The sequence below is a fragment of the Pristiophorus japonicus genome, chromosome 3 (genome assembly GCF_044704955.1).
Source record: "Pristiophorus japonicus isolate sPriJap1 chromosome 3, sPriJap1.hap1, whole genome shotgun sequence".
NCBI lineage: Eukaryota > Metazoa > Chordata > Chondrichthyes > Pristiophoridae > Pristiophorus > Pristiophorus japonicus.
In genome coordinates, this window is record NC_091979.1 from 294,393,292 (window position 1) to 294,417,175 (window position 23,884).

The 23,884-nt window shown below is 44.4% G+C and overlaps 1 protein-coding gene across 3 annotated transcripts in view; it reads right to left on the reverse strand.

Moving 5' to 3' along the window:
* Window positions 1–23,884, reverse strand: part of ide (insulin-degrading enzyme) — a 173,055-nt gene that overhangs the window by 14,666 nt on the left and 134,505 nt on the right. For all 3 annotated transcript variants that reach the window (XM_070876812.1, XM_070876811.1, XM_070876810.1), the window contains exons 20-23: window positions 20,309–20,476; window positions 16,968–17,240; window positions 15,931–15,992; window positions 4,319–4,391 (exon numbers count right to left, since the gene is read on the reverse strand). In XM_070876812.1, the coding sequence (XP_070732913.1) occupies window positions 4,319–4,391; window positions 15,931–15,992; window positions 16,968–17,240; window positions 20,309–20,476 (576 nt within the window). The remainder of the gene's footprint in view (window positions 1–4,318; window positions 4,392–15,930; window positions 15,993–16,967; window positions 17,241–20,308; window positions 20,477–23,884) is intronic.

The following is a 23,884-nucleotide window of genomic DNA, read 5'->3' on the forward strand; positions in this document are numbered from 1 at the left end:
ATGGAAGCTGGGTCACTGAATATATTTAAGGCGGAGATAGACAGATTTTTGAGCAATGAGGGAATAAAGGGTTGTGGGGAGTGGGCAGGGAAGTGGAGCTGAGTTCATGGATCAGATCAACCATGATCTTATTGAATGGCAGAGCAGGTTCAAGGGGCCGAATGGCCTACTCCTGCTCCTATATCTTATGTTCTTACCTCAGCCCTCTGTGCTGAGGATTGGCTTGTTGGGCCAATAATCTGCTCATCACCTTAAATGAAAACTCCTGCCGTCATAGTGTGGGAGGTATGTTGCATGAGCTAAGCCCTCTGCCACACACCTTGAATGCAAATCATTCTAACATTAAACATGCAAACATTTCTAGTGTGTCTAAGACGTTTGTCCCATTGTCTCAAGCTGAAAGTATATTCAAGGCACTTTTTTTGGAATGTTTTGACAAACGGTTCTAATCTACATCCAGATAGCTTGCATTTCTCTGGGAGCTAACCCTTTTGTGAACTGGCTACTTTCATAGCATTATAATATAAATTAAAGCAAAATTTGTTTCAGGCCAAAAAAGTAAAACTCTCAATGTTGCCATCCATGAGACGCAAAATCAAAAGGGCACGCGATCGGGAACTAGACAATGACAATATGCATGGGTTATCTTATTGAATAGGAAACCACTTAAAACCAGTGTAACTACAGACCAACTTCTATATAATATTGTGTTCAGATAAATTTACATTTATTGTCAATTTTTGCACAAAGTTGAATTATGTATGTGAGCACACATGTTTGTGTTGAAGTTTGACACCATACTCACAAACAAGAAATTAAACTAACTGACCCCCTCACAATAGTTGTCACATTGTTTTATTATAACCCTTTTGTATTAGCTTATTTCCTCTTTGAAAAAAAAAGTTTTCTAACTTTTTATCATGGGTTAAAGAAAGGGGCTATGAAATGACTTCTGATTACATAGAGCTGATGGGACATTTTCTTTATTTAATATTCTTTAATGTCTTTCTTCAGCTCATTACGATGAGCAACAGCAGCACTACTGGAGAGAACACTGTGGGAATTCAATGCAGGTATGGAATGACCAAATCTAGATAAAAGCACCTTCTGCTCTACCCCAATCTCAGAACAGCACTGCAGGAGATTAAAAGTTATAATGCCCTACATCAGTTAAACTTATGGCTACTCGAACTGAAACTAACAATTTAGTGCCCACATGTGGATAATTTTATGCTGCAAAAATGCATCCACAATGCAAAAAGCATCCACATAGGAAGCACTCTTATCAAAAAACAGCTCCCATTAGTCTCGGCTGAATTTATAGATCCTGGAATTTACTAACCTGGAATGATGGCCAATACACTGATGAACACTAACCAGTGGGATTAAACTTTCATTGATTAAAACAATTTAAAAAAAAATACTTCCAAATAAAAAAAAAACTCCATGTAGGTTAAAAAGTTGTTGAAACCTATCTGTTCAATGTAATACAAGTAAACATACTGGGCCCAAGTTTCGGCCTCAGTTGCTCCTGATTTTTTGGAGCAACTGGTGTAGAATGGAGTATCTTAGAAATTCAAATTCTCGCCATTTAGTTTGCTCCAGTTCTAGTCAGTTAGAACAGTTTCACTTTGGTACATAATTTTTTTTCCAAAAGGGGGCGTGTCCGGCCACTTACGCATGTTTTCAAAGTTTTGGCAGTGAAAACTTACTCCAAACTAACTTAGAATGGAGCAAGTGAAGATTTTTGTATGCTCGAAAAAACCTTGTCTACACTTTAGAAAATCAGGCGTAGGTTACAAATCAGGCGTAGGGAATGGTGGGGGGGGGCGGTTTAAAGGGAAGTTTACAAACATTAAACACTTCAGTTTTACAAATAAAGAGCCATCATCAATAATAAATGATAAAAACATCAATAAATCAACCAATAAATCAATCAAAAAAAATTAATAAGAAATAATTTTTTAAAAAATCAATAAATAAAACATTTTCTACTTACCGACTGCAGCACCCGGAGCTCTCCAACAGCGTGCTGGGATGCCCCCCCTCACCCCGCCTGCCCCGAGTGTGTCTGTCAGTGTCTCTATCTCTCTGTCTTGACTGTCTGTGTGTGTCTCTCACTGTCCTGTCAGTGTCTGTTTCTGACAGCGAGGGGAGGGGGAGGAGGGGGGTAGAGGGAGAGAGGTGGGGGGAAGGGGGGAGACGGGGAGGAGAAGGGGAAGGGAGAGGGGAAGGGGGGGGGGAAAAGAGGGGGAAGGGGAAGGGGAGAGAGGAGAAGGGGAAGGGGAGAGAGGAGAAGGGGAAGGGGAGAGAGGAGAAGGGGAAGGAGAGAGGAGAAGGGGAAGGAGAGAGGAGAAGGGGAAGGAGAGAGGAGAAGGGGAAGGAGAGAGGAGAAGGGGAAGGAGAGAGGAGAAGGGGAAGGAGAGAGGAGAAGGGGAAGGAGAGAGGAGAAGGGGAAGGAGAGAGGAGAAGGGGAAGGAGAGAGGAGAAGGGGAAGGAGAGAGGAGAAGGGGAAGGAGAGAGGAGAAGGAGAAGGGGAAGGGGAAGGGGAAGGGGGGGGGGAGAGGAGAAGGGGAAGGGGAGAAGGGGAAGGGGGGGGGAGAGGAGAAGGGGAAGGGGGGGGAGAGGAGAAGGGGAAGGGGGGGGGGAGAGGAGAAGGGGAAGGGGGGGGGGAGAGGAGAAGGGGAAGGGGGGGAGAGGAGAAGGGGAAGGGGGGGGGAGAGGAGAAGGGGAAGGGGGGAGAGGAGAAGGGGAAGGGGGGGGAGAGGAGAAGGGGAAGGGGGGGGAGAGGAGAAGGGGAAGGGGGGGGAGAGGAGAAGGGGAAGGGGGGGGGGAGAGAAGAGAAGGGGAAGGGGGGGGAGAGAAGAGAAGGGGAAGGGGGGAGAGGAGAAGAGAAGGGGAAGGGGGGGGAGAGAAGAGAAGGGGAAGGGGGGGAGAGGAGAAGGGGAAGGGGGGGAGGAGAAGGGGAAGGGGGGGAGGAGAAGGGGAAGGGGGGGAGGAGAAGGGGAAGGGGGGGAGGAGAAGGGGAAGGGGGGGAGGAGAAGGGGAAGGGGGGGAGGAGAAGGGGAAGGGGGGAGGAGAAGGGGAAGGGGGGGAGGAGAAGGGGAAGGGGGGGAGGAGAAGGGGAAGGGGGGGAGGAGAAGGGGAAGGGGGGGAGGAGAAGGGGAAGGGGGGGAGGAGAAGGGGGAAGGGGGGGGAGGAGAAGGGGAAGGGGGGGAGGAGAAGGGGAAGGGGGGAGGAGAAGGGGAAGGGGGGGAGGAGAAGGGGAAGGGGGGGAGGAGAAGGGGAAGGGGGGGGAAGAGGAGAAGGGGAAGGGGGGGATAGGAGAAGGGGGGGGGAGAGGAGAAGGGGAGGGGGGGGGAGGAGAAGGGGAAGGGGGGGAGAGGAGAAGGGGAAAAGAGGAGGGGGGGGGGCAGGAGAAAGAGAAAGGGGAGGGAGGCTGAACGGGCTGGGCCCAAGACTTCGGGCAGGGCCTGTCCCCAGCACCAGATTTACAGGTAGGTGGCATTGGGTCGGGTCGGGTCCAGAGTCGGGGGGGGGGGGGGGGGGGAAGGTCAGGTTGGGGGGGGGGGCGGGCGGAGGGGGGGGGGGTTGTGTGTGGTCGGAACACGGGTCGGGTCGGGGGAGGAGGGAGGTCCGGTTGGGGAGCAGAGGGAGATCGGGTCGGTTCGTGTTGGGGGCGGGTGTCAGGTCCGGGTGGAATCGGGAGCGCGGGTCGGGTTGGGTCGGTTCGGGGGGAAAAGGGAGGTCAGGTCGGGTGAGCGCGGGTCGGGTCCGGTCTGGGGGCGGGGGAAGCGGGAGTCGGGTCAGTGTCAGGGAAGCGGGAGCAGAGTCGGGTCGGGAGGAAGCAGGAGCTGGGCGTGGGAGGCAGCCTTATGCACGCAGCCCCAGTGAGGCCATTCAGCCAGGGCTAGCAGCTGCGTGCTTCGGGCCCCTCCCACACAGTCTCGGGCGCCTGGAGCTACTGCACATGCGCGCCCACTGTAGCGCGCATGTGCAGAGGTCCCGGCACTGTTTTCAGCGCAGGGACCTAGCTCCGCCCCCTACAGCTCGTGCTGCACCGCGCCCGGCTGCAGAAGACCTGCAGGGAGCCGGAGAATCGAAGTTTTTTTAGGCGCACTTTGTGGCGTCCAGGTCGGGGCTGCGCCGTTCTAGGCGCGGCCAGAAACTTGGGCCCTTTATTGCTGCTGGCTATTTTTACACAAAAAAAAATCTAAATATTACAGTTGATATGTAGAATATTCTTAAATCTGTGAGGACATTTTGAACCTAATTCCTATGAATGAACCAGTCAATTTAAACAACCACAAATACTCACAGGAATCCATATCCCGGGAAAGAACATGTACAGAGACCTTTCGTCTCCTAGAACCGTCGACAGCCAGTAGCTCCTGCAAATAAAGAGATGTTAATTAACTAGTTATGCCACAATAAATAGGAGTCTTCACTTTGTGAAAAGGATTCTCTTCTACTTCAGTGTATCTGTGTGAGACAACCAAGGTAGATCTTTAAAACAGGTTTCTTTTATTATGTGCTTTGAATTGTTTCAGATAAATTATGTCAAAGAAATAACATGTGACTGTACAACATAATTTCTGCTAAAGCTGTTTATATATTGGGCACTTCCGAACAAACACCCTCCATTCCTAAAACCATTTTATTTCAACACTGATGCTAGTCCATCATTAGACACCAGTCTAATCATTACAGAGTTTCCACTGTATTTTTTACATTCATTTATTAATTCACGGGATGTGAGCATCAGTGGCGAGGCTAGCATTTATTGCCCATCCCTAATTTCCCGTAAGAAGTTGGTGGTGAGCCACCTACTTTGAACCGCTACAGTCCGTGTGGTGAAAGAACTCCCAAAGTGCTGTTAGGTAGGGAGTTCCAGGATTTTGACCCAGTGATGATGAAGGAATGGCGATATATTTCCAAGTCAGGATGGTGAGAGACTTGGAGGGTCTTTGTTAAGATCACTGTACAAATAACCCCAGTGATCACAACAACCCAAAACACATCCATAATATATCCCCACTGGTTTATTATACACAAAGTGTATCCCATAACACAAAGGCACTAAAAGCAGGCTAATACCTGCCATCCAATCAAATGGACTTAAATTCATCTCACTGCCTGCCTTGTTGGAATTCATTTTCATTATTTGTCATAGATTGATGCAGAATCTCCTGTTGATCTACAATGAAGCCATAAGGATTGCTAGTGTGGGCGATAAAAATAAACATACACTGTAGCAGTAAAAGTTGCTCGTTTGAGTTTAGGCATATTGCATGGATCATGGTAATGGGAGCTGTACCTTGTAGTTGGCCTTGTCAAACCTGATCCAGTGGTGAGCAAAGTTTTCTACTCCTTTTAAGGTACACCATCAAAAAAAAACTTGGGCTATGAATTCTCAAACTTGAGCACTACAAAGTAAAGCGACTAAAAGCCAGAGTTTAGCTTCAGCAACTTCTGAACTTAGTAACTCCTTGTCTGCATACTTATCAATTGTCCAGAGCAGTAATACGTAACTGTATCTGGAGGACACTCTTTAAGGTGGAGAACAATTCTTTGTCATTGTTTCCACTTTCTCTCACCCACACACCTGACAAGACAAGATGGCATTCAGCAACTGTTAGGTGCCCCAACCCCTCTATGGGAGGTTTCCATCAGACTTGGAGTCCTTATCCAGTACGGGCAGTGACAGGACAAAGGGGTCAAGTTTCAGCCTGAATTGCTCCTATTTTTTTGGAGCAACTGGTTTAGAATGAAGTATCTTAGAAATTGCAATTCTCGGCATTTAGTTTGCTCCAGTTCTAGTCAGTTAGAACAATTTCAGTTTTCCAAAAGGGGGCGTGTCCGGCCACTTACGCCTGTTTTGAAAGTTTAGGCAGTGAACTTAGAATGGAGTAAGTGCAGATTTTTGTACGCTAAGAAAAACCTTGCCTACACTTTACAAATCAGGCGTAGGTTACAAATCAGGCGTAGGGAACGAGGGGGGGTGGAAGGGAAACAATTAAATTCTACAAGCATTCAACAGTCTTACTTATACAAATAAAGCACCAAACTGAATAAAAAATTATAAACAAAGCAAAGACAAAATATTGAATATTTCTACCTGTGTGAAGCAGCAGCAGCCTTCGAGCTGCGGTGCTTCAGGCAGGCCTTCCTTCCATGTAGGAGATAGGGGCGGCGTCAGTGGCTCGACGGCAGACCAACAACGGCAAGCAGCCTTCGAGCTGCGAGGGAGACTGAGGCCATTCGGCCACGGGATAGGGGCAGCGGCAGTGCCTGACGGCAGCCAGATGCAGCAAGCAGCCTTCGAGCTGCGAGGGAGACTGAGGCCATTCGGCCACGGGATAGGGGCAGCGGCAGTGGCTGACGGCAGCCGAAGACACAGCGAGCAGCCTTTGAGCTGCGAGGATAACAGAGGCCATTCGACCACGGGAGAGGGATGAAAAGCAGCACTCATTGATTTCAGCAGGTGATTTCTTCAACAGTGCTGCTAAAATCACTCCTTCAGACACCAAAATTCAATCCCAAGCCTTTTCATGGGCTCAACAAATGAACACTTTTCTTTAAGTCCCTTTAAAAATGACCGAGTGCCAATGTTTATGGGCTACTGCGCGTGCACTCCAACGCGCACGCGCAAGGCTGCCGGTACGACGTTCTCATTTAAATTAGCCCCGCCTCCCACCACTTGTAGAATCGGCGCGGCTCTGTGGCTCTGTACCCCGCGGCTGTGTGCGCGCTGCGCCAAGCTCCCAGGGACCTGCATGGAGCCGGAGAATCTGGAGGTATTTTTCTGACGCACTTTTAGGCGCGAAAAACAGGTGTTCAGGTCGGGGCTGCGCCGTTCTAGGCACAGCCCGAAACTTCACCCCAAAGTGATTGCTTCTTTCTGGCTCTAATCTGGAATGCTTGGTGCCTTAGTGTGAAACTTTCCTTGGTCCCAAAAATGACCTGATTTCTGCAGACACAACCCTCCTCAAACACTGTGCTGAGTTAGAATGTTAATAATAACTCTTGGAAAGGATCATAAGCCATGCTGGTGCTTTTTAAGGAAGTTTAATTTAGAAGGGTATTCTCTGGGGAGATAAACGAGCTTGTCCATATTGGGAATGCTGCATATTCGCTTTGTACTTGGACAGGAAAACCTACTTCAGGCTGGATGAATAGTTTCCTCAATTAGGACAACAAAAAGCCTTTCTGGCTCACAGCCAACTGATAATTGTGTGTCTGATCTGGATTGCAACTGGTGCAAAACTTGAGGAAACTACTTTTGAGTATTGCCAATGGTCAGAACATAAGAAATAGAAGCAGGAGTAGGCCACCTGGCCCCTCAAACCTGCTCCGCCATTTAATAAGATCATGGCTGATCTGATCATGGACTCAGCTCCACTTTCCTGCCCGCTCCCCACAACGCTTTATTCCCTTATCGTTCAAAAATCTGTTCATCTCCGCCTTAAATATATTCAATGACCCAGCCTCCACAGCTCTCTGGGGCAGAGAATTCTATAGATTTACAACCCTCTGAGAAGAAATTCCTCCTCATCTGAGTTTTAAATGGGCGGCCCCTTATTCTGAGACTATGGGCTAGATTTTACACTTGTGCATAGCGCCCAAAAATGGGCGTTATTTCCGGCGTGGGCGGTAAAAATGGGTTTTCAGATCGCTGGCTTCGCGCCCATTCTCAAAGCACCTAGTCTCCATTTTTGAAATTGGGTGTTACCGCGGGTGATATGAAATGGGCGGTAGTGTTAAATCTCTCTGACCTTCTGCCGTAAAGTGGCGCCGTCCTTAGCAACGGCATGGCAACGCTCGATTCCTGCTATTCAGGAGGTCAAGAGTCATCATGACATGCGCAGAAGAGGAGACAGAGCGAGAGGGACTGAAAGCATGTGTGGTTGTGGTGTGTGCTTGTTTGGCTGTTGTGGGAGGCAAATTCACCAGCAGCAAAAAGCCAACTAAGCACCAAGAACATAGTTGGCACCGAGTTTTTATCCAACAAATAAGATATAACATGGAAGGAATGATGAAGGCCCTGGAGCTGGTAGCCAGGAACACTGGTGGCAGAGGGCTCCCAGTGGTCCCGGAGCACGACATGCACCCCAAGGTGCCGCACCCCCATTGCCAACGACATGAGACCCAGGAGCAACACCTTGCTTCTGGCACGGAGCACGTTCCCACCTCGGGACCGTCCTCTCCCGTATCCGTCCAAGCAGCGGTTCGGCCATCATTACCCCCCCCACCCCCAGCTCCCAATGAAGCATCGCCTGAGGAGATCCTCGGCCAGGCGGCTTGGAGTCAGGATGGTACGGGGTAGAGGTGGGGAGGAGAAGCGGTGGGGGGGGGGGTGGGGTGAGAAAGAGTTGCTTTTTACAGAAATACTGATGATTTCAGCCAAATGTTCAGTTTAAATGTTTTTTTATTTAACATTGTTTGTGCATTGGCTCAGATAGCTGCACCATTACATGCTGGTGATTCCTTATCAAAGGGTATAATTATACTTAACTTCAATCAACTTAAACTGTCACCAAGGTGATACCCACCATTGATGTATGACCTGCACACCCAGCAGTGTGAAGCCTGATAAATAACACCAACGTTCTTTCAGGCAAAGCGCTCATTGACGAGCTCCTGACATAAGCTATCATGCCACCACGGGCCCTTTCATGCGGTGTACAGGGGTCGGGGGCATGGCTTCAGCGTCAACCTGATTGTCTGGGCCGATGTCAGCATCCGCCTCCTCGTCCTCTCTCTGGTGAGGTGGATTGTCAGACTCTTCAGGCAATTCTTGTCCCCTCCTGATAGCCAAGTTGTGCAGGATGGAGCACATCACCACGAATTGAGCTACCTGCACAGGGTGGTATTGGAGCTCACCTCTTGAGTGGTCCAGGCAGCTAAAGCACTGATTAAGCACTCCAATGGTTTTCTCCACGATATTGTGAGTGTCTCTGGTTGTATCACTTCTTGGCTTCGGTGTGGGGGGTCATCAGCCAGGTGGCGAGGCCATATCCTTTGTCACCAAACATCCAGCATTGACCTCATGGTTGATTGTTAAACAAGTCAGATACAGTGCTCTCACGCAGGATGTGAGCATCATGGATGCTGCCCGGAAATTTAGCATTCACTATCATTATAATTTGCTGGTGGGCGACAACGAGTTGGACATTCAGGGAGTGGAATCCCTTGCGGTTCCTGAAAACCGCTGCATCCTGAAAAGGTGCCCGCATCGCGATGTGCGTACAGTCTATTGCTCCCTGCACTTTGGGGAAGTTTGCAATTCTGGAGAATCCTAGAGCCCTCTCAGTCTGTGCCTCCCTGGTCATAGGGAAGCTGATCAAGTCCCTCCTGTGTGTGTACAGGGCTTCAGTGACCTGTCTAATGCAGCAATGTGTGGCATGCTGAGACAGACCGCAAATGTCGCCAGCTGAGGCCTGAAAATAACCCGACGCGTAGAACGACAGTGCCGCGGTGAATTGGACCTTGAAGGCAGGCGATGTCGGGCAAGTCGACTTAAGATCACTTGTCCCTGTTCTTGCGGAGGGTGTAATGTCTGGTCCTCCTCATCAGTCTGGCATGTCTTACATTGGGCACATAATGCTGTGGGGCGTACCTTCGGCCATCTCGAGTCTGCAGCATGTAATTGGTTATCAAGAAAGGGTGAGAAAGGACAGGCCCCATTGCAATAGTTCTCCGCTTCCCACCGATTGGTCACAAAGAATGAATGTCCGGACGAAGACAACTATTAAATCCCAATCGGTCACAGTATGGTGAAGATGTTTATACAGATGTTAACATCACCTCCAAAGACCTCCAGAGTACATCCGAACTCCCCCGAGGTTGAAGCAGAGCAGCCTTTTAAAGGATGCGACATGTGATGTAGAACATGGCGTCCATAACGCTGTGATTAGTTCCAGATAGTTCCACTTTTTCCGGGCGGTTTTTGGGGATTTCCCGGCGGTTTTTTGGGCGAGCGATATTGTGGGCGAGGTGGTGAAAATGAACGTTAGTTGCGGCAAATGTGATCCTTACGACAAAAAAAGTGGGTGGGTGGTATTATTGAATCTCAGCATTAATTCTGTCCGTAAACTAATGCCGGGTGATATTATGGGCGTTGGTTTTGCCCATTCTGATGATTCCGCCCAAAAATGTGGGCAGGCAGTATTATTTTTTCCCGGCGTTACGCACATGGGGAAAGTAACGCTCGACAATAAGTTTCCGAAAAATACCTGTCAGTTTCCATTTTGTGGCTAAATGGGCGATATACGTAATTTCAGCAGTAAAATGGATGGTAAGTGGGCGTTAAGCATGCAAAAAAAAGTGGAAAATCTAGCCCTATGTCCCCTAGTTTAGTTTCCCCTATGTGTGGAAATTTCCCCTCTGCATCCACCTCGTCATGTCCGCTCATTATCTTATATGTTTAGATAAGATCACCTCTCATTCTTCTGAACTCCAGTGAGTATAGACCCAATCTACGCAACCTATCTTCATAAGTCAACCCCCTCATCTCCGGAATTAACCAAGTAAACCTTCTCTGAACAGCCTCCAATGCAAGTATATCCTTCCTTGAATACGGAGACCAAAACTGTACGCAGTACTCCAGGTGTGGCCTCACCAATATCCTGTACAGCTGAAGCAGGACCTTCTCTGCTTTTATACTCTATCCTCCTTGCAATAAAGGGCAACATTCCATTTGCCTTCCTGATTACTTGCAGTACCTGAATACTAACTTTTTGTGTTTCATGCACAAGGACCCCCAGATCCCTCCGTACTGCAGCACTTTGCAATTTTTCTCCATTTAAATTATCATTTGCTTGCCCATTTTTTCTGCCAAAGTGGATAACCTCACATTTTCCCACATTATACTCCATTTGCCAAATTTTTGCCCACTCACTTAGCCTGTTTTTTTCAGGTTGAAGATTTTTTGTGTCCTCCTCACAATTTGCTTTCCCACCTACCTTTGTATCATCAGCAAACTTGGCTACATTACACTCGGTCCCTTCATCCAAGTCATTAATAGAGATTGTAAATAGTTGAGGACCCAGCACCAATCCCTGCGGCACCCCACTTATCCAACCGGAAAATGACCCATTTATCCCGACTCTCTGTTTTCTGTTAGTTAGCCAATCCTCTATCCAGAGTCCGGGATGTATTCTCATACATTTGGCTCCCTATCTCATCTGAAGTAGTGGCAGGCTTCTTTGTAGAACTGGAACCAGAGACACCTCTATCAGCAGGAAGATATGACCTGGAGAATGCTCATAGTCAGGACATGCTTCTACTGAAAGAGATGATTCAATGGGCTGAGCTCGTAATAACCATCACACTTTTAAAAGTCAAATAATGGAATATAATATGATAATAGGTGTCAAATATATTTCTTTCTGGGGAAGACCATCAAACTTAATGCAGAATTTGAAACTGGGAATGAACAATGACAGTTGAAGGGAAGTTTGGAGAGTCTGAAATTACAGAGATAAGCCTAAGTGACGAATACTGAAACTAGTTAAGCACTGACCAGGACAAAAAGGGCATCAATGGCCAAGCAAAATTAAACTTCACCAAAACACACGCCAAAATTGTCCTTTTTCTGTTGTGGTCAAACAAATCAAGATTGCTGCTGAAGATAGGAGAAGAAGAATCGCGGTTGCAGGTCTTCTACAATGATATTATGTGGGGGGGGGGGGGGCGGGCGAAGTGAAGGTAGGCAGAAAAAAAAAAATTCACCTTCCAAGCTGCCCAGAAATGTGAGTGTCACGCTAAGAACTTGGCCCCTCGGCAATTCATTCCTTGTGGGATTATAGCAATTTCTATTTATGTGACTGTTGAATAAATGAGGAAGACAGTCTCTCCCAATGGAGGCATCAAATTTTGCATCAGCAGAATCATTAATTCTTGTACAATTAATATCAGTGATCCGGCTCATCAAAAATACGAAGACTGACATTATTTGCATTCCTGGGTGCTGATTTAAACTGATCTATGTACTGATAAGCATGCTATCAGCCAATCTTATGGGAAGACATCTGGTGCACTGCAGCCTTACATTAGATAAGTTCTTAATACACAGAACAACAACAACTTGTATTTATATAGTGCCTTTAACGTAGTAAAACATTCACAAGGCACTTCACAGGAGTGTTACAAGACAAAAATTTGGCACTGAGCCAAAAGCTTGGTCAATGAGGCAAGTTTTAACAAGTGAATTAAAAGGAGGAAAAAGAGGTGGAGAAGTTTAGGAAGGGAGTTCCAGAGCTTGGGGCCTAGGCAACTGAAGACACGGCCACCAATGGTTGAGTGATTATCAGGGATGCTCACAAGGGCAGAATTAGAGGAGTGCAGATATCTTGGGCGGGGCGGGGGGGGGAGTGGAGTGGTTGTAGAGCTGGAGCAGATTACAGAGATAGGGATGGGGCAAGCCCATGGAGGGACTTAAACACAAGGATGACAATTTTGAAATCGAGGCGGTGCTTAACTGGGAGCCAATGTAGGTCAGCGAGCACAGGCTCATACAAAAAAAGATAAAATGAGGTTTAGACAAGAAATTAAACTGACCAACATAAATTGGGGTGCAGATGCTGCAACACTCTGCTGGGAGCTACTCAATGAACAAATATGCATTCGAGTCGAGAGCCATTTTGCCATGGCCCGAATCTTTGTTGTAGAACGGACTGTTCATGACCCATTCTAGTGCTTCATCTCTATGCATTCGCTGGCAATGTTTCATTTGTAATTTTCCCAATTATAATTAACTGCATTTTATCTGCCTCTAAAGTCTGTACCTCTGCTATTCTGCCTGATGGATTATTACAGACTTGCATTACCTTTTGGGTAAGTGGTATGCATGCACTCAACCGTACTAAGAATTGCAGGACATCTGGCAAAGCCAAGATTCAAAATGACAACCAGTGTGGATGTGGCAAACAGCAGTCTCTGAGGCACGACATGAGGGAATGCAAGCAGCTGCTTTACTGCAGTGACGAGACCTGACAACGATCAGTATGGGTGCATATAAACTGCTGGACTATGTCTGTGATAGGCTGTAGAGCCCATCAATTCTCTAAGTTAGTACTTCCAGCACAATCCTGGTGAACTGGCCAAAGAAGAACAGCTGTATGGGCGTGTTTGCTGCAGTGCTCCACTGAACAACAGCACTATCTGGGGTGGTGGCAGGGGTAGTTGGGAAAGAGATGTTGCATATACAGTGAAAGTATGGTACAGAAATTCAATGGACATTGAGAGCATGTGCAGATTAACAGTTTCAATTACTCAGTCTTGGTACATTTTCTGACAAGATACAGTGGAATTGAATCCTTTTATAAACAGATTGACCAAAACAACTCAACACTATTCTCTGATGACACACAAAGCAAAGAATTACATTCAAGCACAATCATCTTATTTATCACTAGAGCTGATGAGCTCCAAGTCATGAATGTGTATATTCAAACTGAATTTTGAGTCAAGGATTTCTGTTATTGCTAGGCAACGGCTCGAGTCATATTTTATATTTTCATCTTTCATTAATGTGCAATCTGTTACATTTGCATCTGAATACATATTAAACCATTCCCTGCCGAGACTAAATTAGAAACTGTAGTATATATAGGCACCTTTAGTAATGACTCCACGAGGCAGGGTATGATACTTAAACTGTGCAGACCTGCAGTCTTTTATTTGCAGCTCCTGAGCGCAGACAACAAGCTGTGTGTTCCTTTTTATACTGCAGGTAACCCTTAGGTCTCCAGCAGCAGCACCCTCTGGTGTACAGGCAAGGTGTGTACAGCGTAAGGGTACATTTAGTGTTGCATAACAGTGTTACAGACATCACACAGGCATGCATACACAACAGAAACCATTTGGGCAAAATATTGTAGTGTCACACAATGTACCAAAAATCATATTAGCACAGTAGACGACAACCATGTCCAGATTAGACATCAAATTTGCTGCAAAGGTTACTTGCTGAATTAATGATAGCTGAGGTCTTTTTACGCTAGGAATCACCAAATAACAGCTGTTGTAGCTAATTTAGTCATGGTTTAAAATGTCATGTCACACGCATTTTAATTCGAAGCATTAAATATTGTACATCTTGTGTGTTATGAAGACCTTACAATCCGCCCAAGCGCAACCCCCCTCAAAAGATAGTTGAGCTTATTTCAGAGAACTGCAGTTTGTAATTTGGTACAAGATAAACTGCATATTGTAGCTCTACATACAACGGTGGGGTTTTTGAAATGCACAGTGGATCTTCCACAGTGTAGCTCATGATGAGACAAAGCATCATCAGGGTCACTGATTTATGGCAATGTAATAAAAACCCTACTTGACTTCTTGAAAAGTATTAGTGGTATTTTCAGGTTTGGATAATTTCATTGACATTAATAATCATTATGATGTCTAGCTATATATTGATATTTATTGCTACCTTTTACTTTAAAAGCCCCAGACACACAAAAGTATCTTTCAGACTGCAGGTTGGTACGAGAAATGTAAAATGCTGGGCAATAAGGGATGTGGGGGAGGAGATAGAGAATGGTTGGGTAGTGTTGAGAGGGCATTCCTAGGATTTGGGAGCACTGGGAGGAGGGTGGTGTGGCAATAGCAGAGATATGCATTGGTCTTGGGAAAGTATTCTTCCACCAAGAATTAGTGCAAGATTATACTTCTCTAACTTTGTCCAGTTCTCATGAAAGGTCATCGACCAGAAACATTAACTCGATTTCTCTCTCCACAGATGCTGCCTGACCTGCTGAGTATTTCCAGCATTTTCTGTTTTATTTCAGATTTCCAGCATCCGCAGTATTTTGCTTTTGTATCAATTATATGGAGATGCAGATGGGAGAGCCTCAGTGGTCAATGAGCAACAGTGCCAGCTACTTTGGAGGCCGACCTTGGAAAACTGTCAGAAGTCAAATTAATAGGCAAGTTCTGATAGTGACAGAAAACAAGTGTTACAGGATAAGTTACTTAACATGTTAGATATTGCCTTAATAAAGTAGCTTTACTATATACTTCTTTCCACTTTATACCTACTCCCCCAAAGTTTTCAACATCAATGCTGTAGTTTAGACTGATCAAGCAGAAGGAAGCTTTTATGGGAATATAGAACATGACTATGGGAAAATCTTACCATTTAAAATAAACATTATTTATTATTCCACCACAAATAAACAAATTAGTCATTCTTTGTTTGCTGCATTAGAATTATCAAGTTTCAGGCAGATTTCAGGGGGATCAAGGGGTATGGCGAGAAAGCAGGAATGGGGTACTGAAGTTGCATGTTCAGCCATGAACTCATTGAATGGCGGTGCAGGCTAGAAGGGCCGAATGGCCTACTCCTGCACCTATTTTCTATGTTTCTGTTTCTCATGGACCGAATTTCTGTCATCTAAAAGCAACCTAAAAGGCTAGGACAATAATTAATCACATCATGATTCTTTTCATAGATAAATTATGGCTGCCAATCACAGAGTGGGCATGACACCCTTTACAAGGTTTAAATACTTCTACAGGATTTGACTATCCCTTTATTAATTTACCTTTCAAGATATGTATAGCAACATATTTGATATGCTGTGAATGTTTTCATTTTTGTTTAAACCTTTTGTTCTGAAAGGAGTAGTGATTTACAGAAACAAAGCTTGTGAGAAAGGAAAAAATTATATTTGTATCTAAAGCCAGGTCCAGTAATATAGGACAATACTACAGGTGGGGAAAACCTAACAGATAACCAGGTACACTGATGGCTTTTCCTAGAAGGTGCAAACAGCTAATCATGTCCACAACAATATTATGACATCAGGGTCTTGAAGTTGGCTACATGACTCATAGGACGAGGGACAAACTCCTGCAATGTTTGGAGAATTACAAATCCTCACTTTTGTAGTTACTATTTGGTAATAAAAATCTCTAACTTACTTTGCAGAAATTTATTATGTCCTCTCTAGTCAGTGTCTTCAGGTGTGCTACTTCAATGTTGTCTGTAATCATAATACAAGCACTCATTTATTATACACAAATAGGAAATATCTGAACATTTGATGTTACAAAAAGCATTCTCAGCTTATTCTTAGTTTAATTATGCTCTGTTCACAATAAACATGAAAACAATTTGTAGCCTGACAGCTGCTGTGTTTCAGCAGTACAGGTGCAGCGTCCAGAATCCGGAACCCTCGGGACCGAGGCCATTCCGGATTTCGTGCTTTGCCAGACTTTGGATCGTCTCTCTGACGTCACGCATCCGGAAACACCCGAGCCCAGGTTTGGGTATTTCCGGATTTCGGAACATCAGAAAGGGGGGCAGGGTCCCCGTTGATGAACTGTTCGGGTGGGCCCCGTCGTGGAAGAGGTGTTTGCGCGGGCCGGTGAGGAGGCCCCGAGGTAAGGGCAGCGGCAGCGAGGTAAGGTGAGGCGAGGCCCAAGGTCGGCAGTGTCAGCAGGTCCAGAACATTTTACGGATTACGGACGACCCTGCCACCGATCGGTCCGGAGTATTCCGGAACTCAGGATTTTGGATGCTGCACCTGTATTAATTAATTATTATTACAATGGTGTCCCAGTGCCACAACTGTATAGAATTTTGAGTCCACCGTTCCCAACACCTTTCTAAAGCCAAATGCCTTATCACAAAGACAGAATAAACCCGAGGTGCCGTTACTCAGCACCACTTTCGCATTTTCTACTGGAATGTTACAAAGAAGCATTAGAAAAGGGCTGAGGAAAAAGACATGTCCCTTCCCTCTTGTCTGCAGCACGCTAAGTGGCATAGGACAGAATCTCAAATAATTTGATGCAAAACAATAATTTAAAAAAATAACTACATAGACTTGCTGTTCGTGTGAATCATAATTTTATATTTTATGATCATTTGAGTCCTTTAAACAAGGTTATATTTACGTTATGGCAACATATTAGTATCCAGAAATTCTCAGCAACATTTATTTATTTTACCATACCTCGGTCAAAGTTGTACTGCTGAGAGATGATTTCACTCCAGTGCTTAGCGCACTCAGCCGAGAGTTTCTTTGGTTTGTCAAGTCGCCTTATTGCTAGAGCCTGAACATGTTTCTGGAAAGCTTCCTCCGCCATCTCCTCTATATGCTTTGCCATAGTTTTTAGAAAAGCCTCGACCCTGCTTTCCAGGTAGCTGGGCGCTCTTTCCGACTGAATGATAAAACGTAGTCCTTGTACACCATTTGCTCGCCGTGGACCACTAAATACAATGTAACCTACCATGAGGGAAAGAAGGCTTTCAATAAGTGCAATTGTTAAAATAATTGTTTCAATTGAAAAGACAATTACCATTTATATAATTTAAAATCTTGCTCAGATTAAATCTTGCACAGCTATACATTTAGAACATAAAACACAAAAGATGATTATAATTCACGATAAAACATTTCCATGCACTTGCCTATATAAACTCAAATATTTGTTTCCAGAGGGCTACCTAGATCTTGTGCAAGGGAGTGATGAGGCCTCAAATAGACAGGAACAAGAGTAGGCCATTCAGCCCCTCGAGCCTGTTCCACCATTCTATTAAATCATGGCCAATCTGTGCCTGAACTCCATTTATCCTTTGATCTATATCCTTTGACACATTTACCGAATAAAAATCCGTCAATCTCAGTCTTGAAAATTTCAATTGATCCAGCATCCACTGCCTTTTGGGAAGAAAGTTCCAGATTTCCACTATCCTTTGTATGAAAAAATGCTTTCTGATTTCACTCCTGAATTGTCCAGCTCTAATTTTAAGATTATGCCAATATGTTCTGGATTCCCCAAGCAGAGGAAATAGTTTCTCAACCCGATCAATTCCTTTTAACATTTTAAACACCTCCATTTAATCACCCCTCAACCGTCTAAACTCAAGGGAACACAAACAAAGTTTATGCAACCTGTCTTCATACAATCCTTTAAACCCTGGTATCATTCTGGCAAATCTGCACTGTACCCCGTCCAAGGCCAATATATCTTTCCTTAGGTGTAGTGCCCAAAACTGAACGCAGTACTTGAGATGGGTCAGACCAATGCTCTGTAAAACTTCGTCATCTTTGTATCTTTTTAATTACTTTTTGTACCTGTGCACGAGCTTTTAGTGATTTCTGTACCTGGACACCCAAATCTCCTTGCTCCTCCTAGTTCCTAGTCTCCTGCCATTAAGAAAATAATCTAATTTGTGTTTCTTGAATTCAAAGTCTTGATGTCACACTTCCCCGTATTGAACTCCATATGCCACAGTTTTGCCTACTCATTTAGTCTGTCTATATCCATTTGAAAGTTACTTTCCATGGCTCCTTTTGTCATCTGCAAATTTGCAAACTTGGATGTACGACTCTCTTCTTCATCCAAATCATTGACATATATGGTGTAAAGCTGAGGCCGCAGTACAGATCCCTGGGGAGCACCACTTGTCACATTCTGCCAATCAGATCACATTCCCTTTATCCCTAATCTCTGTCTCCTACCTCCAAACCAGTTACTGACCCATATCACAAGGTTAACTCCAAGTTTTTGCCCTCTTATACCAGTGCAAGACCCTGCTAAGGAGGAGGGGTCATGCTAATATTTGTACTCCTGGGCATGGGCAGGAGCCATGCACTTTGGGTGCACAGCCCCTGCCCAGCACCCCAAGAGAGCCAGAAATTTTGCCCCATTGTGTCATCAGGACCATTAATTTACAGTGAATAAGTCAAATTCTATTTTTAATCAGTGTTTTAGAATTCAATTCCACAGCTATTCACTTTTCTGCTTAAACTACAAATCAGTGGTCACAATTAGTCTTGTATTGAGAAATGAGGCGCCTTTATATTATATTCATTCTTTTATCTTACCTTTTTAAAAAAAAGATAGGAGTAAACAGTGAATTGTATGCAAGATGTACTAAAGTTCTTAGGTCGGTGGCTCAGGGAGGAGCTTACAGGAATGTGGCACCTGGCAGTATGGGGGTACACTTGTGGCACGCACCCATTACCTCCCCACTAAGGACCCAAAATGGTGACATTAAGTGTCCAACCTGGAGGTGGGTCAAGATGTTTCAAAAAGAAAGAATCCATGCCAATCTTAGGGGATCCAGGCTTCGATCACAGCTGGACGCCTCTGATAGGGTTCACTTGTGCTCTACTGGAGGCTGGTATGCCTCATCTCACTGGGCATAAATGCCTCCCAACATTATGGCAGGTTCCACTGAAGCTAAGGAAGCGAGAACACCAAGCATTGTGAGTTTGTGCCCTTGGCTTTCCTCCCTCATGTTAGTGGCCTTTTTTTTTTTGAGGGCAGGTAGAAAGCTCCACCACCAAGCAAGGACACAGGGAGCTCCAGTGTTTAGCTTCTAGCTGTTCTGAACACCTTGTAAAAATGTTCACTACCCTCAGAATTTTATTTTGGAGCCCAGAGCAAAATGTTGGGACCTTTTCCAGATCCTCTCCCTGCAGAGGGGAATTCTGGGCTAGGATGAGGAAATTTTTAACCCTCTTCAAACCCTTTTCGGTATCTGTTGGTAAAGGGAACTGAAGCTTAAGCCACCTCATTCCCCCCATGACAAGAATTTCAGGGTCTGGGATTGGAAAGATTTAGCCCCACCAGTCTGAGATCATTTTCCTGCCTTTGTTCCCCTGCTCCCACTCCTGCTTCCCTCCTCTAATGTCTTGACTTCAAATGTTTAAGATTAAAAGGGAGTTCAAGTGTTACTCTAATTCCAACACATTGCCCCAGAATCCAATGCTGCAACTATTAAAGGCCTTCTGAAAAGATAAAGTTATGAATAAAGTTTGCAGCCACCCGTATTATATTACACTTGCTTAATTGTTTTTCCAATTCATTATGTAATTATGAAATCAATAATTTGGATTATGAAAACATGAATGGATGTTTATTAAGAATATATGCTTCGAGCTTAGTTTTTGCATCACATACAAGTTGGGAATAGTATCATCACTTTGGACACAAAAATTAATTTTACTTGTTTAGTGAGTAAAGTAAATGCACAAAGTTAAAACCATCATCACTTTCTGCTGCCAGCGGTTAATATTGCTTAGCTAAACAGCAAGTTTTAAAAGCATGAACGTTAAGGCTACAACAGAACGTGCTTGACATTCCGTTATAATGAACTTTGACAAATTATTTCAGATATGTACACAGTTACTGACAAGTACACTGATAATTAAAAGGTTCACTTTGACAAAATTAACTAAAAATTCACTAAGATTTTCACATAAATTGTTAAGTGACCTCATACAATTAAAACATCATGCTCATTGTATCATTTTGATCTTAAGAATGAAGGAACTTGACCCACCTAACTGTTCTTTGGTCCGCAGTGTGTTGAAGCATGGCTCCGATATGATTTGACAAAATAGCTCCAGCAGCATATTTTCGTGGGTGTTCTGCATGTCTGTCTGGTAGTAGATCTCAATCCCACAGTTGTTGTGCACCTCATTTCTCTGCTGGTACACAAACCATCCTCCTATACATGGTGCATAGGACAAAAGCAATCATTGGGTTAGGTACAGAAATGCACCCGTTCCCTCAACATCTTAGTGGTAGGAAATTACTTTATTACAACTCTGATGAATAGACCCGCAGCTAATTCAAACTGTCATCAGCAATCTTTCTCAAGGAAGAGTACCAATTAGCAACAGACTGAAACAATACATCTCTTTTAATCAATTTTTTTCCAGTGAGCTAAAAATAAAAAAAGTAATTAGGCTTCTTACAAGGCAATCTGAAATGTTGCTGGTTATTATTTTTATCACACTATTTTAACACTATTGATATCATGTAGAAATTATAAAACAAACAGAAGAAAATTCTGAGCGTTATAATCAGATTTTTATCTCTTTCTATTTCAGTTTGATTTGCAAATGCTCCATGTCAAATGTTATTCTCAATGCTCCGGCAACCAAAAACACTCAGCATAAATATGTTTGCATATGAAAGGAAAAAGAACAGCTGAGTAAACCAGTTCAGAACAGTCTCCTAAAAATAAGCTTGAATGGTCTATTCATTGGCAGCTATTTTATGGTCATATCCTGCTGTGTAGTTTAATTCAGATAGGCTTAAAATTAGATTAGATTAGAAGATTTGAAGTTTACAGCACGGAAGGTGGCCATTTCAGCCCATCGTGTCCATGCCGGCCAACAAGAAGTTATCCAGCCTACTCCCACTTTCCAGCTCTAGGTCCATAACCCTGCAGGTTACAGCACTTGAGGTACACATCCAAGTACTTTTTAAATGCGGTGATGGTTTCTGCCTCTACCACCCTTTCAGGCAGAGAGTTCCAGACCCTCACAACCTCTGCATGAAGAAATTTCCCCTCTAATCCTTCAAACAATTACTTTAAATTTATGCCCCCTGGTTGGTGACCCCTCTGCTAAGGGAAATAGGCCCTTTCTACCCACTATATCTAGGCCCCTCATAATTTTATATACCTCAATGAGGTCTCCCCTCAGCCTCCTCTGTTCCAATGAAAACAAATCCAGCCCATCTAATCTGTCTTTATTGCTTAGATTCTCCACTCTCGGAAACATCCTCGTAAATCTTCTCTGTACCCTCTCCAGTGCAATCACGTCGTTCTTGTAATGTGGTGACCAGAACTGCACGCAGTACTCCAGCTGTGACCTAACCAGTGTTTTATACAGTTCAAGCATAACCCTCCTGCTCTTGTATTCTATGCCTCGGTTAATAAAGGCAAGCATTCCGTATGCCTTCTGAACCGCCTTATCTACCTGGCCTGCTACATTCAGGGATCTGTGGACATGCACTCCAAGGTCCCTTTGTTCCTCTACACTTCTCAGTATCCTACCAGTTAAGGTGTATTCCCTTTCCTTGTTAGCCCTCCCAAAATGCATTACCTCTCACTTCTCTGGATTAAATTCCATTTGCCACTATTCTTCCCACCTGATTAATATGTTCCTGCAGTCCGCAGCTTTCTTCTTCATTATCAACTACACAGCCGATTTTAGTATCATCTGCAAGCTTCTTAATCATACTCCCTATATTCAAGCCTAGATCATTGATGTAGATCACAAAAAGCAAGGGACCCAGTACTGAACCCTGCGGAACCCCACTGGAAACATCCTTCCAGTCGCAAAAACACCCATCAATCATTACTCTTTGCTTCCTGCCTCCGAGCCAATTTTGGATCCAACTTGCCACTTTGCCCTGCATTCCATGGGCTTTTACTTTGGTGACCAGTCTGCCATGTGGGACCTTATCAAAAGCTTTGCTAAAATCCATATACACGACATCATACACTTTGCCTTCATCGAGGAGAAGAAGTGAGAAATATTAGATGAAATAAACATAGTGAGAGAGGAAGTATTAAGGGGTTTAGCAGCTTTGAAAGTGGATAAATCTCCTTTGCCTCCTGGTTAACTCCTCAAAAATTCAATCAAGTTAGTCAGACACGACCTTCCCTTAACAAATCCGTACTGACTGTCCTTGATTAATCCGTGTCTTTCTAAGTGAAGATCTATCCTGTCCTTCAGGATTTTTTCCAATAATTTTCCTACCACTGAGGTTAGGCTGACTGGCCTGTAATTACTCGGTCTATCCCTTTCTCCCTTCTTAAACAGAGGTACCACATTAGCAGTCCTCCAGTCCTCTGGCACCACACCTGAAGTCAGAGAGGATTGGAAAATGATCGTCAAAGCCTCTTCTATTTCCTCTTTTCTTTTCCTCTTCACTTAGCAGCCTGGGATACATTTCATCCGGGCCTGGGGATTTATCCACTTTCAAAGCTGCTAAACCCCTCAATACCTCCTCTCTCACTATGTTTATTTCACCTACTATTTCACACTTCTTCTCCTCGATAGTAGTGTCTGCATCACCCCTCTCTCTTGTGAAAACAGATGCAAGGTATTCATTAAGAACCATACCCACATCTTCTGCCTACACACACAGATTACCCTCATGGTCTCCAATAGGCCCTACCCTTTCTTTAGTTATCCTCTTGCTCTTAATATATTTATATAACATCTTTGGGTTTTCCTTGATTTTACTTGTCAAGAATTTTTCATACTCTTTGCTTTCCTAATTTCCTTTTTAATTTCACTCTTGGGCTTTCTATATTCCTCTAGAGATTCCGCAGTATTGAGCCCTCGGTATCTGTCATGAGCCTCCCTTTTTTTCTTTATCCTACCCTGTATGTCCCTCGACATCCAGGGGCACTAGATTTGTTAGTTCCACCCTTTTTCTTTAAGGACAGATATTTGGCCTGAACCCTACGGATCTCCTCCTTGAATGCCTCCCACTGCTCTGACACTGATTTACCTTCAAGTAGCTGTTTCCAGTCCACAATGGTTAAATCACTTCTCAGCTTTGCAAAGTTGGGTTTTCCCCAATTTAGAATTTTTATTCCTGGTCAATCCTTGTCCTTTTCCATAACTACCCTAAATCTAACTGAATTATGGTCACTAGCACCTAAATGCTCTCCCACTGATACCCCTTCCACCTGCCCAGCTTCATTCCCTAAAATTAAATCCAGAACCGTTCCCTCCCGTGTTGGGCTTGCTACATACTGGCTAAAAAAGTTATCATGAATGCATTTTAGGAATTCTGCACCCTCTATACCCTTCACACTAATTTTGTCCCAGTTACTATTAGGATGGTTGAAATCCCCTATTATTTCTGCCATACAGTTTTTGCACTTCTCAGAAATTTGCCTACATATTTGCTCTTCTATCTCCCTCTGACTGTTTGGAGGTCTATAGTACACTCCCAGCAGTGTGATCGCTCCTTTTTGTTTTTTAGTTCAACCCATATTGCCTCGTTTGATGATCCCTCTACATATCATCCCTCCTCACAACTGTAATAGTTTCTTTAATCAATACCACAACCACCCCTCCCTTTTTAATCACCCTTGCTATTCTGT